General features: G+C 31.9%; 1 protein-coding gene and 1 long non-coding RNA gene across 2 annotated transcripts; both read left to right on the top strand.

Annotated features, from left to right (window-relative positions):
• The first annotated feature begins 4,751 nt into the window (after positions 1 to 4,751).
• LOC110012024 (putative (S)-N-methylcoclaurine 3'-hydroxylase isozyme 2) lies at positions 4,752 to 6,851 on the top strand. The gene is made up of 2 exons (XM_020694099.2): positions 4,752 to 5,634; positions 6,052 to 6,851. Exons 1-2 carry the CDS (start codon positions 4,765 to 4,767, stop codon positions 6,661 to 6,663), a joined length of 1,482 nt encoding a protein of 493 aa, XP_020549758.2. The 5' UTR covers positions 4,752 to 4,764; the 3' UTR covers positions 6,664 to 6,851.
• A 1,179-nt stretch (positions 6,852 to 8,030) lies between these two features.
• On the top strand, positions 8,031 to 9,781 carry LOC105162247 (uncharacterized). Its single transcript, XR_847828.2, has 3 exons — positions 8,031 to 8,113; positions 9,440 to 9,543; positions 9,624 to 9,781. It is a non-coding gene; the product is annotated as an uncharacterized LOC105162247 (long non-coding RNA).
• The last annotated feature ends 6,204 nt before the right edge of the window (positions 9,782 to 15,985 follow it).

The raw sequence follows: 15,985 nt of genomic DNA, 5'->3' as shown, positions 1-15,985 counted from the left end.
TAGTTTTAAGATGATGATGAATAAGCACTTGTACAAGATGATGATTATTGATTGAACGAAATTTGTCTCATTTAATTTTTTGAGATGATATGATTATTATTTATTAATTATAATGTATTTCGTTACAATGTTTCTTATTTAAATATATTGAGAAAACATAAAAAAATAAGTAATATGATTACATAATGTATAAAAATATATATATAAGAGACAAATTTAATTATTTTTTATTAAAAGGAGAAGTATATATAACTTAAATTTAAATTATAAAAAGTATGATTTTTAAAATATATATAAGATATACATTCTCTAATTTTAATAAAAAAAAAAAGTAACATCAAAGTTTTTTCTCTTCATTCTCCCTCTCTTTATAATTTTTTTTTTTAGTTTTCCTCTCACTTTGCCACAGATGGAGAAAATCGATGCAACTATAGCGGCGCAAAATTTTCATTGCAAATTTTCGTGGCAACACTATTTTGCAACGGATTTTATGCAAAATTCGTTGCTATAGCATTGTGTGATAGTTAAATAAAATGGATACAAAAAACAACTACCTTTTTCACCATAAAAAAATTTACTTGCTACACCTAAGAGTACTGGTAAAACCATTGTGAAGAATATGCAAGGCCTCAAGGTCGCTATCTCTCACTAGGTTGCATCGCCTATCTGTGCAAAATATACAAGACCTCGAGGTCGCGTCGCTATCCCTCACCAGGTCGCATCGCCATTCCACCTGATCATCACTTGCGACATCATTTGTACAGTTTAACTATTTTGTCATTTTCTGTATTTTGTTAGATTTTTTGGTTATTTCATAGATTTGGTTAGTTAGATTCCCTCTTGTTGTATTTATACAAGTTTCTCATTGTATTTTGTTTGATGATGAATTAACACTAATTTTTCTCCATATTGTTCTTGAGAATGAATATATTTTCTTTTCACTTGGTCTTCTTACAACCATTATTATGGTATTTTGTCATTGCAAAAGCCGAGCCAACAACTATTGTATGATCATAGTTAATGATTATTTATTATAATTATTTGTTATTAATCATAATAATTAATTACAATTAAATATTATATTTTTATTGTGCACACAGGACGTCACGAAAACAGTTGAACAACTTGGCCATGTGGGACATTACAAGGTCGAGGGTATTTTAGGTACAATTCTTTCATTAATGGGGATTGCGAAGATATCCCAACTTGGCCATATGGGATTAGACACAGTCACAGACCAGAGCCAGTTTTGGACGAAAAATAATGGCACATACAGCATATGTGATTTTGTTGTCTATTTTTTGACAGAAGTTGAATTGTGGGTTTAAATCTGTCGGAAAAATATCTAATTTTCAGACTGTTTTTAAGCTTGTGTAAAGCATAAAGGCTTAAATTGTTGGAGAAGATAATTATTTAAAATTAATATCTTCCGAATACATCTAATTAATTCCTTTGCAATTCTATATTGTTATTTATTTTATTTTCCATTAGAATCCCAACACAAATAAACTTTGAACATTCATGTTCGGAAGATGGGGTCGTTGAGGACATTTTCGCATGCACATTTACAATGAGGCTCTGTCTCTGTCTCATGTACGTAAAAAGTGAACCAAAATTAGGTCTACATAGGCACATTTAAGTTCATACCTAAAATTAGGAGCCAAAAGCAAATTTCCGATGGTATTTATGAAGCCCAAGTGGAAGCCGAAATATCCGGTCAGATATTTGTGATCTAAAATATATTTTGCAATGGAAAAAAGAAAAACGTGCTGCAAAACCTGTTTTTCTTGAAAAGTTGAAAAACTAATTTTGCGACCGAACATTTTGAAATATGGAGGAAGATATTTTGAGATGGAATTTGTGACAACCAGTAATCCCGAATCAGAAGGGAGATAGTCAGTAGATTGTAACAGATAATACCGTCGCAAAAATTTGGGATGGGCAATTTGGACTGCCATTGCAATTTTTTCCTTTGGATTTGAGAGGGTACATCGCCTCACAGTTAGCAAAGGTGTCATCACTCAAATCCGTCGCAAATTTTCCATCGGATTTGTAACGGAATTTGCTATGCTTTTTTTAGATAATAAGAAATTTTAATATTTTTTATTAAGTTGTAAATTGCTGTAAATAAGAAATTCTCATATGACATGCAGTAAAAAGTAAATTTCATGCGCAGAAACAGTTAATTGAAAATAGTATAAGCAATAATATATTATTTAAAAATAATAATAATTTACAAAAAAAAAAAAGCACAATTAAAACGTCGTAATAGGCTACTTGCGTCCTGATTGTGAGTAGGAGGTTGCTTTCTTGGATTGAGGGTAGATTGGCTACTAGGTTGGCTGGAGGCTCTTAAGGCGGATCGTCATAGCACTCTATTCCTTGTGCTTCGTCACAAGCATTCTAATTGTAGTATCTCTCTATAAAACCCTTCATACATAATTTCGTCCTTTGTTTTCAGCACAAGATTCCTACACTTAAGACACGGGTATCTAATTTTCTCGCAGTTCATGTATGCATGTTGATTCTTAACCCAATTTATTAATTATGAACACTATTCTCAAACTTTTGCCTAACTCCTAAATTTTCAGGCAGGTTTTTTCTTATACATCCAACTCTTTTGTTGTCATAACACATTTACCTAATAAATAAAACACACATATATATATATATGTATATATTAATTTACAAGCACCTCAATAATTATATGTATATAAAATAAGCTTTTTAGAATTAATATATAATATATTAAAACAAGAACAAGATTCCAATTTAAATAATTACATTATGTAATATTTGGATAATGATGCATCTCCTCCACCTCAATTTTTCAGAATAGAATGATCAATCGCAAATTCTAAGCTACACGTATTAGATATATAAATATATATATTTCTCAATACATAAAAATAAAAGTTGATATATATATATATATATTCAACTTCGAGTGTTCAATTTCAAAGGAATGATGCAATTGAATGAATATACAAATGCGATAGAGTACACGAATTTGCAGACTTATTAATATCATATTTTTGGATGGATTTGGGGATGACAAATAGCCGTTATAATATAACGGTTGAAACATAGCCGATAGAAGGTTTTAGATAGCTTTTGAGACGGATTTTGGGACGACATTATTTAGCCGTTATAAATTAATCATTAAAATTTAGGACTGAAGCATGCCGTCTAAAGCTCCATCTTAAACCGAATATTTTGAATTGCTTTTTCGACAAAAAACCATTAGAAATTTGGATCCTCAAAAACCGTCCGAAATAAAAATTATATCGTCTGACAAAGTCCAAAGTTTCTGACCGACATTGCCCCGCTTAAAACTCCATCACAAATAATTAATCAAAGGAATATTCTAACTAACTTCAAAGGGTTCGGGATGGATAATTTTTTTCATCCTAAGTTCGGATGGTTTTTGGAACGATCTATTTGTTTCCAGTCATAAAATGGCAAGTGTCTTATCAGCCCATATAAATTCATTAGAAAGTACCCACATTTACAAATTGGTCTGAAAATTGGGACAGTACTTCCAACTACGATCGTCCTGAAATTTCGTACTAATAAATGTTTCTTTTCTAGTTGGGACTATAGGTCCTAGCCTTAAGTATCCTCTTCATGACCTCCCTATAATCTCTTAATTTGAGCAATTGTTGGATCCGCAGGAAGTGGTGGAGTACTCCATTTTCACAATCCATGCATGACAATTTTCTCATGTGAAAAAAAGCATATAAGAAACTACTGCCTGCCATTGACGTAGGCTCGATGTCAGTTGTTTGATGACAGGTTCCTCATTAGTTTCACTGACACAAGTCCTTAAGAAAAGGGTTCTGGTACCACTTTTCTGGCAAAAAAGAATCCTAAGACTTACGCTATGTTTGTTTTCATTTTCAAGTTATCTCTGGAACAAGTCAAAATATACCTAATGTTTGTCATCATTCAAAAACACCTTATCTAGGTGTTTTAAACTGTTTTAACATAAATACATACATATATATACACACATACATATACATAAATATATATAAAACAGACATGATTTGACAATGAATAATAATTTTTGTCTTCCAAAACACAACATTAAACATACAATACTTATTTTAAAAATTATCTCCAAAAACAAATCCAAACATACATACTATCTTTAACACACACTTATTTATCTTTGTTTTTCTCTCTCTATCTCCACAAAACACAACACAACATTTAGAAAACGAATCCAAACATTATGTTAAGTTTTCGGAAAAGAAGATGATGATTTTCCATTACACTGCTAGCTTATTTATAGGAATAGGTTACGAGAACATAACTATCACAAATTCAAAAAAATCTCAACAAACTAACTAAATAAAAACTAAACTAAAATCAATTGAATTAAAAGCAAATAAACATTCTGCAAAATCTGATGAGATATTGATTAACGAACTAATAAATGTATAGTTACCAATATATATACACTTGATTACTTAATCTTATTAACTTGGGTTCATATATAAGCAAACTGATAAACTGTAAGAGCAAAGGATTGTCGATGAGAGAACTGGACCTCATTTTTGTATCAAATTTAACTAATACCTTTTGCACATAACATTCATATTAATGTACCTCGCGGACCACTTGATCAAGAGTGATTACAACGTTAAAATTTGGTACTAAATGCATTTGTAACCCCTCACCTAACATGCATGCCTCCAAATAAAAGCTAACTATTTGGACTATAAATCAGTGCTTGATCGTTTGAATAATAAAGAAAATATGGATCTCCTTCCTCTTCTTGCTTTTGTATCAATACCAGCTTGTCTGTTTTTTCTTCTGTGGTACCGTAAAGCGATTCAAAGCTCTCGATTTCCACCAACCGCATATGCATGGCAGCTCGTATGCAACATGTCCATGAGTCCCCTAGCCTCATTAGCCAATCTAGCGCAAATTTATGGCCCCATTTTCTCTCTAAGGGTTGGAGCATTGCTCATCGTTGTTGCTTCATCACCAGAAACCGCGAAGGAAATACTTAAAGCTCGCGATCATATATTTTCTGGAAGGTACATTCCTTCATTGTATTATAAAATTATCCCACACATGGAGCAATCTTCGGTATTGGGATCCAGAGAATGCAACGATGATTGGAAATACATACGGGGTATGTGTCACAATTGGCTTTTCTCTAACAAAGCTATAAAACTACGGAATGAGATTAGAGAGAGGAAAATGATGGAAATGGCGGATTATCTGCGTGCTAAAGAGGGGAAAATCATGACGCTAAGGAATATAGTCTTTGCAACTCTTGCTAACTCTATGAGTAACATGATGGTGTCGAGGGACCTAATTGATCTTGGACGTGAATGTGAAGGCCGAAATCAGAGGTTGATGGGATTTATAGAGGCAATAATGCTGGACGTTCTTGGAACTCCAAGCGTGGTTGACTTGTTTCCAACTTTGGAGGGATTGCTAGGGTTCTGGGAAAGAAGGAAGGCCACTAAGTTACATCAAGAGTTCAAGTCTCTTTGGGGGAAAGTTATCGAGGAAAGAAGAGAAGAAAAATGTGCTGGGAAAGCGCCATATCATGATTTGCTGGATGCTTTAATCGACAATGGATTTTGCAACGACAAAATCTGCGCACTTTTGATGGTCAATTTGATCTCGCCTTCAATCCATTTAAATATTGATCCCGCTCGATTTTTTGCGACCTCGATGGACGACCACGATCTTGACCACATCATCTCCCCAAATCGGGCCTGAGGATAAAATAGGTAGGTTAAGCTACTCGGGTTCGTCCCGACAATGAAATCGCATATTTTCCTTTCGACCACAATCTAACTTAAGTGTCGGAGGGTCGTCGTCGGAGTCGAACCTGACTGGCTTAACCTACCTATTTTATTCTGAGGCCTAATGACACATCTGGGGAGGTGATGTGGCCAAGTTCATGGTCGTCGATCAAGGTCGCATAAAATCAAGCCGTATCACATATGTTTAGCACCTAAAGTACGTTTTCGGCATTCATGTCTTTCAACTAATGTTGTCCAACCTTTGTTACCCCATGTACAGGAGATGCTGGTGGCGGGCACTTTTACTAGTTGTATAACGATAGAGTGGTTGATGGCGGAGCTCATAAAAAACCAACGAGTTCTGCACAAACTTCAACGTGAGATTGAAAATACGGTCGATGGAGATATTAAAAATGCCTCCTCCCATCACATGCCTTTCTTGCAAGCTTGTCTCAAAGAGACATTAAGGCTGCATCCCCCAACTTTGTTTGGTGTACCACGTCGTGCGTTAGAGACTTGTACAGTAAAGAACTATGTCATACCCAAGGATTCTGTGATTCTCATAAACAATTGGGCACTGGCGAGAGACCCAATGACTTGGGACGAGCCTTTGAAGTTTAAGCCAAAGAGGTTTTTGGAGTCCAAGTTAGAGTTGACGGGAAATCTTCAGTTTCAATTTCTTCCCTTTGGGGCTGGGAGAAGGATCTGTCCGGGACTTAATTCAGCTACTACTCATATTGGGCGTATCGTGTCATTATTGGTGCATTCTTTTGATTGGGTACTTCCAGAGGGAATCAAACAAAATGATCTCAACATGACTGAGAAATTGGTGCTAACAGTGTACATGAAAGAACCATTGTCGTTGATTCCTAGATCAAGAAGTTCACAGTAATGTTGATATATTTATCAACTCTTTCGTTTCAGATTGAGTGTTCCATTGTTCTGTTGGAAGACAAAATTTAAAGGTAGATAGCATTTTTTGCCATATAATTTAGGGATTTTCAGTTTTAGACGCCTTAGTCATGGAATTATCACTTTTTTTGCTTCTGTAATTTTTAAAAAGTAGCACTTTTGTTTCTATGACACTTTTTCATTAGATATTGAACAAAAAACGCTAAGAGGTTGATAGGTGGATGTGATCAAAACTGCTACTTTTTAAAAGTTATAAAACCAAAAGTAAAAATCTAATAACAAATGAAACCAAAAGTGTAAAGACTCGACTAACCATGTGCTAAGCACGTGGCATTGCCTTCAAAATATCTAACAAAACCTTGTTATGGGTCTAAAAGTGCTACATTTTAGAAGTTACGGGACCAAATGCAAAACACTATAAAAAAAGGCAGGAATTGGCACGGGTAAATGAACTGTTCCAAAACCTGTTCCATATTGAAACGGGCTTTGAAACATATGAGGAATGGATATTAATAGATTACGTCATAATCTATATTTTTTTTGAATTATAATTTTGGAACGACCAAACTGTTCCAATATGTGTTCCAAACTAATCGTTACAAAATTCATTCCAAAGACCACTCCAAAATAATAATGGTTAATATTTGAACCTCTGTTTGGAATGGATTACCAAAATTAGGAACAGTCTTGTAATGACCGTTCCTATATCTGTGACAACGGAGGTCTAAAAAGATGATAGTTAGAAAATGTATTTCAAAATAAGGTACAATTTGGAACGATTAGTACACATTTAATCAATTATATCAAAATCGTTCTAAATTATGAGTTTTACTTAAGAAGTAATGTGTTTCAAAAACTATTCTAAAACCCGCTACAAGTTGGAACGGTTTTTCGAGGGAATTTTGTGGATAATTTACAAAATAATATTGTCACACAAATAAAATTATTCTTGAAAACAAAAAAGAAATTTCTTGTTTAGGAATGGTTCAAACTTAGGAACAAATTTTAAATATTTGACTGTTCCTAAAATAAATTTAAATAAAATCGTACCTAAATGTATAAACTATCCGTTCCTAAAATTATTAACAAAAAATAGTTCCTAAATAAATTCCAAAACCGTTCCTAAATATGTCTATAGATTCCTCGTTCACTTTTCGATTAGGATATCTCGACATCCGAGACACTGATTAATTCCAAACTTAAATGCATAACAATTCTTTTTATACGGAACATATCTAGCGCTCTGATCTAAAATCACTCGGTCTGATGGGAAATTGCGTCCTTCACCAAAAATCAGTATATATACAACACTTGGCAGATTTTTTCATTTCTTCCTCCCACTTCCTCCTTCAGTCTCCCTCCCTCACTCTCTTCGACCGACTGCTTCCCTCACCTGGTACTCGGCTTCGCCTCTCCATCTCTGTCTAGAGGTAAGTGGAATCAAATGGCCGATTGTTTTTGGTTTACGAACCCCCCCTCCTTTTTTTTTTGATACTCCCCCCTCCCCCACCATTTTTCTTCTTTTTTTCTTTTACGACACTTTTCTTCCATTTTTTCCCCCACTTCCATATAAAAATAAACTCCAAGTTTTTTAGAAACATTTCGTCAGTTTTCCAAAAAAAAAAAAAAAATACAACCATTTTTCAATATAAAATTTCAGTTTTTTGAAAAACTTTCTGAAATTTTTTTGAAAAAATTAATTTCGATTTTCTGGAAAAAAATTCTGAAAATATTTTAAGAATATATTTCTAAAATTTTCTCCAGAAAATATTCTAGAAAATACTTTTGAAAATTTTCTGATTTTTTTTTAATTTTCCTAATTTTCTGTAATGTTTTTGTAATTTTTCTAATTTTTTGTAAATTTTTTGGTAATTTTAAATTTTTTTTGTAAATTTTTGTGCTTTTTAGAATTTTCTGTAATTTTTTTTAATTTTTGAAAAATTGACAAAAGATTTTTGTTAGTTTTAACATTTTTTTGTCAATTTTTTCTGATTTTCGGTCATTTCCAATTTATGTGTAATTTTTTAAATTATGAGTAATTTATACAATTTATGAGTAATTTAATTGAGTAATTTATGCCACTTATGTGTAATTTATCCAGTAATTTGTGCAATTTATGTTTATTTTACTATGTAATTTATGTAAACACAATTTCACCAATTTCACAAATATTAACATTTTTACATAATAAATGTAAATTAAATCACAAAAGTTGGAACAATATTCCAATTAATAAGTTTTTAAATAATAATCACATTAATAAAAAAAATTTTGATTAATTTTCCCAATATTAATATTTTTACCTAATAAATGTAAATAATCACAAAAATTGGAACAATATTCCCATTAATAATTTTTTACATAATAATCACATTAACAAAAATTAGCCAATTCCCAATAATAACATTATTTACATAACAATATCAATAATCACAAAATTAAAAAATATTCTCAATAATAATATTTTTACATAATAATGTTAACAATCACAAAATTAGATCAATAATCCCAATAATAAATTATTTACAAAATAATATCGACGATAACAATATTAAGGTAATATAATTAATAATTATTTAAAAATATATAGTTCCATTGTAACCACATACAAACAGATCATGCATGTCTTTAAGCTTGTTTAGCCCATTAAGTAAATTTTGTCAGTAGAACTAGTTAGGTTGAGCCTTTTTCAGCTGTCAACAAAAGACAATATTGATAAATTATAAGATGCTAATTGTTTTTTTTTTTTTCAATAGGAGGCAGAACTCGGTCAGCCGCCAAGCAAATGGGGTTATTTGAAAGGTGCTACAAGAAAAAGGAGGACGACGGTTGGAGCAAGCTGAGTACGACTGAGGTGGCGGTAAGTAAATTATTAATACTATTTTTTTTAGAAAAAATAATTATTTGTTAAACGTACTATTAATTTTGTTTGTTTTGTAGGAGACGTTCCAGAACTGCCTCCAACAAATCCCCCCAACCTCGAACCAGGACGATATAGATGTCGCTAAAGAGGAGGGGTTAGATTAGGTTTTATTTTTATTTTTTATTTTTGTAATTAGATAATTTTTCATATTAATATAATATTTTTTTCTTAATTATTCATGTTTCATAATGTTTGTTACATTCCATTATTTCATATTTAGTTAGTTAATTAAATTCATAAATATTCAAATATATTAGAATATATAAATTTATTTATTTGTTACAATTTATTAAATATATGAATAAATTATAAAATTAAAAAACTAGGAACGATTTTAGTAATGGTAAAAAAATACTACAAATCTAAATAAATAACCATTCCAAATACCATTACTAAAATAATTCCAAACGCGTGTTCGTAAACTGCATTGACCGTTCCAAATGCCATTGCTAAAACTATTACAAATAAGTGCTCTTAAATAGTGGCTGATCGTTGCTAACACCATTGCTATTTCAATTTTAAGTATGTGTTCCAAACTCAAAAAGACCGTTCCTAATACAATTACTAAAATCGTTTTATATACGTATTCCTAAATAAGAGCGACCGTTTCTAAAACCATTTCAATTAGAAAAATAAGTTTTCCCAGATAAAATTCAATATTAGGAACGGTTTTCATAGTGTTCTACAGTTTCCGTCCCAAATATAAATGGTCTTGCCTAAATCGTTCCTAAAATTTTGTAACGCCATTTGTAAGGACGGAATTCCAGAATTGTTCCAAAAATAGGTCCAAATAAGTTTGGTTTCCTGCAAACCGTTCCAAAGACAAAACAAAAAATCGTTCCTAAACCTGCTTCAAATCCCACCTTTTTTTATAATAAAAATTTCCTAATCAATATGACAAAACGTAAAAATCCTAAATTACGGGAGGAAAAGTGTTCTTTTCCATAGATGCATATATGTGCATTCATTTGTACTGTATAATTACGTAATAGAGTAGGAAAAATTATATTTGGGATCATATATAAGGTGAAGGCTGGCATTTTCAAGACAGTCAATAATGGGCATGGGATCCTCTCTTCCCATTTAGTGTTACATCTCCCTTGATGAGAATGCTTCTTTCTCAATGAAATGCTTTTCTGTTTTCTTAAAGATGTGAATGCTTGTCGGCGATTTTCTTGATAATAATTGAGAGTTGGGAAAAAAACAAAAAAAAAAAGCATTGCCATGCTTCAACAGCATGCATTTTGAAATTATCAAACTAGAAAAGAAAAATACTCCACGAAAATTGCTGGAAAAGTTGAAAAATACCTAGAGATAAAGAAATATTGAGTTTATATTTGACTTTCAATCTAGAATGTGATAGAAAATAATATATAAAAATATAAAATAATTAAGATGACGATCCACATCTAACTAAAATTATTTTAAGTTGGATATCTAAAAGGACTAGTTTCACCATTTAAGTACATGAACATGGTGTGACTTATATTATGTCGATTTGTCTAAGAGAGGCTTCCGACTTTCTAGTGCCTTGATTATTTAGAGGTTTGTTCATAACTTTAAATTTTTTAAGGTGTGGGGTTCTTTAGCTAAAGTAGCATATCAAGAATTTAAAAAAATAAACATAGGATCTAAAATCTTCGACTGTGTATTTATTGCGTACGCCCAAAATAGTGTCGCATATAGATTCACGTGTTTAAATGATAACTCTTTTTGTGAATTAAGAGATGTTAAATTCATTCAACTAGTTTTTCCATTGATTAAAACAACTAGAACAGACAGTCTTTTCAAGCAACAAACTTTTGTTAACTTCCTCTAATTCTGCTGTGAATGAACCTAGAAGAAGTAAAAGACAAAAAACAGAACATAGTTTTGGACCAGACTTTCTAACTGTTTTCCTAACGAAAGACCAAGAAAAGTTAAATGAAGACTTTTTTCTGATGTTTTAGTTGAAGATGATCCTAAGATATATATGGAAGCAATAACCTCCATAAACTCTAGTTTCTAGAAGGAAACCATTAGAAATGAACTAGATTTTATAATGTTAAATCACACTTAGGATTTAGTGGATTTGCTATAGGAAGTAAGCCTATAAAATGCAAATGGGTCTTCAAGAAAAAAATGAAACTAGATGGGTCAATAGACAAATTTAAGGCACGATTAGTGGTTGTGGGTTATACACAAAAGAAAGGCATAGACTATTTTGACACATTCTTGGCTTAATAATCCATCAAATGGATGTAAAAACATCCTTCCTAAATGGTGACTTGGAAAAAGAAATATATATGGAACAACCAGAGGGATTTATGGTACCTAGCCAAGAAAATAAAGTTTGTAAACTCAAAAACTCACTGTATGGACTAAAACAAGCACCCAAACAATGGTATGAAAAGTTTAATTATACTTAAAAACTAATGGATACAAAATAAATGTATCAGATACATTGTATATTCAAAATTATTTGGGACAGAATGTGTTATTATATGCCTATATGTCGATGATATGCTGATTTTTAGCAGTAACATAGAAATAATTGACGAAATCAAAAGATTTTTATCAGCATATAGTTTAACATGAAAGATTTAGGAGAAGCTGATGTAATCCTAGGCATTAAAATTAGAAAAACTGAAAATGGGTTCTCTCCTTGGCAGTCACACATAGAGAAAATCTTGGACAAGTTTGGTGTTCAAGATTAGATACCAATCAAAACACCTTATGACCCGAGTGTATGTCTCAAAAAGAATAAAGGTGATAGTATGTCACAAGTTTAGTATGCAAAAATCATAGGGAGTGTCATGTTTCTCATAAATTACACTAGACCTGACATAGCCTATGCTGAGAGTAGACTAAGTCGGTTTACCCATAATCCCAATAATGAACACTAGAATGCAATACGTCGCTTGTTAAGATATCTAAAAGGGACTATAAACTTGAGTTTGCACTTTAATAAGTTTCCGCAGTGTTAGAAGGACTTTGTGATACGAATTGGGTTACCGATAATGATGAAGTAAGCTCAACTAGTGGATTTGTTTTTACTTTGGGTAGGGGAGCTATTTACTGGAAATTTGCAAAACAAACTTGTATAGCTCGCTTTACTACAGAATCTGAATTTATAGCTTTTGAATTAGCAGGTCAAGGAGCAGTGTGGCTGAGAAACTTATTGGGAGATGTGCCCTTGTGGGGCTCAACTATGCTAGTGTCTCTGCACTACAACTCTCATACTGCTATTGGAATTGCCAAAAACTATTCTTACAATGGCAAAAAGAGACATATTCGTATCGAACATGAAGCAGTAAAAGAACTCCTAAAGAATGGGATAATCTCCTTGGATTATGTGAGGAACGAGAGGAACTTGGCAGATCATCTCAGAAAAGGACTTACCAGGAGAATTGTCTTTGAGAGCAATGGGGCTAAAACCCCTTGATTGATGGAATATGATAATGATCATATAAATCCATAGCCCTGTGTTTGGGTGGTCCTAATAAGGACTTGATGGATAACTCTGACTTTGTACAAAAAGATAGTCTCATACCTCAGTTGTTGAGTGGTCTATAAACTAGATGAAGCTATCTGGATGAGTGTGGAGGTGGGCCGCCTTCGATGAAAAGAGAATGAAAGTTCTTTCTAGAGTACTCATTAGAACCCAAGGTATAAGCGCAAGGCCATCAATAGCGCTCGGAACTTTATCGCTGAACAACGAACACTAAGAAAATCATACGTGATTGTGGGGATCTCAATTTGAGATATCGAAAGTTCAAGAGTCATATCACTCTCGTTAGCCAAATTGATTGCTTCACTTCACTATGCATTAATTCAATCGAAAGATATTAATGCTTAAGTATATTTCTTTCTTTACTCAGAAATCATATTCTTCATCTAAATTAGTCATTTGTGGGGAATTGTTGGGAATGACCAATGCACATTTCCTTGTCTCATATAGATATTATAAACAACTTTTCTTCTATATATTAAACCATGTTGCTACCTTTGAAATGAGAAATGAGGGTAGGTGGATTTTGGAAAAATCACCACAAGCGTGCGCCGGCCAGTCCCAATTCGGGCGGGGCGGGGCACGCGCGTTTATAGATAGTTTTTGAAAAAATTACATTCAAATCCTTCATTTCTCACGTTTTTGGACTTTTAGGTGACCAAGTCTCCTCATTAGCCCTTATTAGCCGAATTTTTGGCTTTTGTTAAATGAGAAATCCGTTTGTAAATAAGGAGTCTATTTTTTGTGGCTGGTATAGAGTCCAAAGTCCTCAAGCAACTGAGCTGCTCGTCTATAAATAGCCTCAGCCCCTATGCATTTGAAACACACCAAAATCCGAGAGCCTCTTCTATCTACTTTGTTTTCTCTCCTTCCTCTTCTGAATGTCATTTTGTTCGTTGTTCCAAACTCTCTATCACGAGTGCGCATGTAAGAGAGTTATAGTTGTGCTAACTTTGGGGAGTGAACGATTTATACTATCTGCACTACGATAGTACTGAAATTTCGCTTTCAAAACAGTAATTTCCCACGGGACAGTTTTAATTTCCAACATATATCATAATGAATTAGGTAAACATTGCTTCAATCAGTCGATCCTAGAGAAATTCTGTACCACTAATTTGGTAATATTGCTGGTACCTAAAATACCGATTTTATTTTGATTTTTCATTTTTGGTGGTTCTAGTTTTGTATTAAGCGTACATGCGTCAGACAGTTCTAAAGGATACGTTCATCTATTAACATGGTGTGTGCGTTCGGACAACTGCACAGAATTGAACTGAAATTTTAGTTAATAAAAAATTCAGTACACCAAAATAGTGCATTAAATATTGAACTGAATTCCTCGATCGGGTTTGGTAAGTAATTGGAAAATTTTCGATTATTTTACTAAAAACAAAATTAAATGAATTTTTTTTATAAAAATGAACCAATAATGACAAAATAATTTACTGAAAATTATCAATTATGTTGTCAAAAAATTAACTAAATTTATTTTCTACGAAAAACCTATAAAAGAAAATTTTGATAAAGATAAATAAATTATTTTTCATTACAAATTTGAATCTCAAGTACAAGAAAACAAGATAACACAAAAGAATTAAATTCTAATACTAAAATCACACAATTCCAATATATATAAAAAGCAATTAAACTAAATAAATCATACAACACAAACATTCAATGACTCATGCTTAAATAATTAAACCTGTCTAATACTTCATTCATATTTCAGGAAAAAAAAAAATCGTATTATATATCTAAAAAAATTAAATAAATATCAAATACCGAATTATAAATAAAAACTCGTGTTGATTTTGACACATCTAAATCCGTTTACCGAATTGTGCCTCCCCTACATAATTTTGGCCAAACAGCATAAAACCTCCCTATATTTTATAAATTCAGTAAAAAATCTCCTTGTATTTTAAAATACGTTAAAAAAAAATCTTATATTTTTTTGGACATATTCACTTGCCCCTCTTTATTAAGTATACCTAACAACATTAATTTTTTTTTATCAAATAATCGTTATGCCTTTACCTACTATATATTTTTTTTTATTTTAATGATTGTTGGAATTTTTTTTTAATTACATAAAAACCTTCAGATGTAGACATTAAGTTTCAACAGCTAGATCTTAAATTTATCAAAATTGAAAGGCACTACAAAAAAATAGCTTGATAGCAATGAAAACAAATTAGCGTTAATGTAATTAGCAAGTAAGCTTCTTGTTGCTAAATTACATTATTTAATACAAAAAATTACTTGCTAGCAAATTGTTTACAATATATCCTGGTCGATAGATGACGATCCATTTCGGTATATTGTACTAGTCGATGGGGGATTTGCCACCTGATTCGCCTTGTTCATCTTGGATTTCTCCTTGAACTTTCGGGTGGACTAGATGAGGAGCAAATCGCCCAAAATCCCTTGGTCACCTAATCGTCCTTTTATTGTCCTCCACAGCTCTCTGAAAGCATGTTGAGTCTAATTCGCTTGTTTGTAATTAAGCAGGAGTGTCTATCAGGAAAAAATGAACCGAATTGAGACGAGATTTTAATAAACTGAAGTTTTGCATGTCAAAATCATATACCGAATACCAAATCAAATTAGTTGGTTCAGTATTCGGTAAAATTGATTTTTTTGTTAAAAATATTAAAAATAATAAATTATACTTTTGGTTATTCTTTTAAAATTTTTAGTAAGTAAAAAAATAAAAATAGTATAAAAATAATTAATACATAAAAATATACATAAAATGTATATAAAAAATAAATAAAAGTAAACCAGTACTTGGTACTGTTCGGTAGGCTAACACAAAAAATTAAAACTGAATTGAATACCGAACTTTGAAAAGACAAAATTGAATGCCGAATTGAATTTTCAGTT

Source organism: Sesamum indicum, linkage group LG5, assembly GCF_026168435.1.
Source record: "Sesamum indicum cultivar Baizhima isolate 11 linkage group LG5, ASM2616843v1, whole genome shotgun sequence".
Classification (NCBI taxonomy): domain Eukaryota; kingdom Viridiplantae; phylum Streptophyta; class Magnoliopsida; order Lamiales; family Pedaliaceae; genus Sesamum; species Sesamum indicum.
Note: the sequence above shows the minus strand (reverse complement) of the source record. Positions and strands in the feature narration are given on the sequence as shown.

Excerpts from the sequence above, each read along its gene's own strand:
- LOC110012024 (XM_020694099.2), top strand. The coding sequence starts at position 4,765 with ATGGATCTCCTTCCTCTTCTTGCTTTTGTATCAATACCAGCTTGTCTG. Across the intron at positions 5,635-6,051 it reads AAATCTGCGCACTTTTGATG|GAGATGCTGGTGGCGGGCAC; the intron begins GTCAATTTGATC and ends CCCCATGTACAG.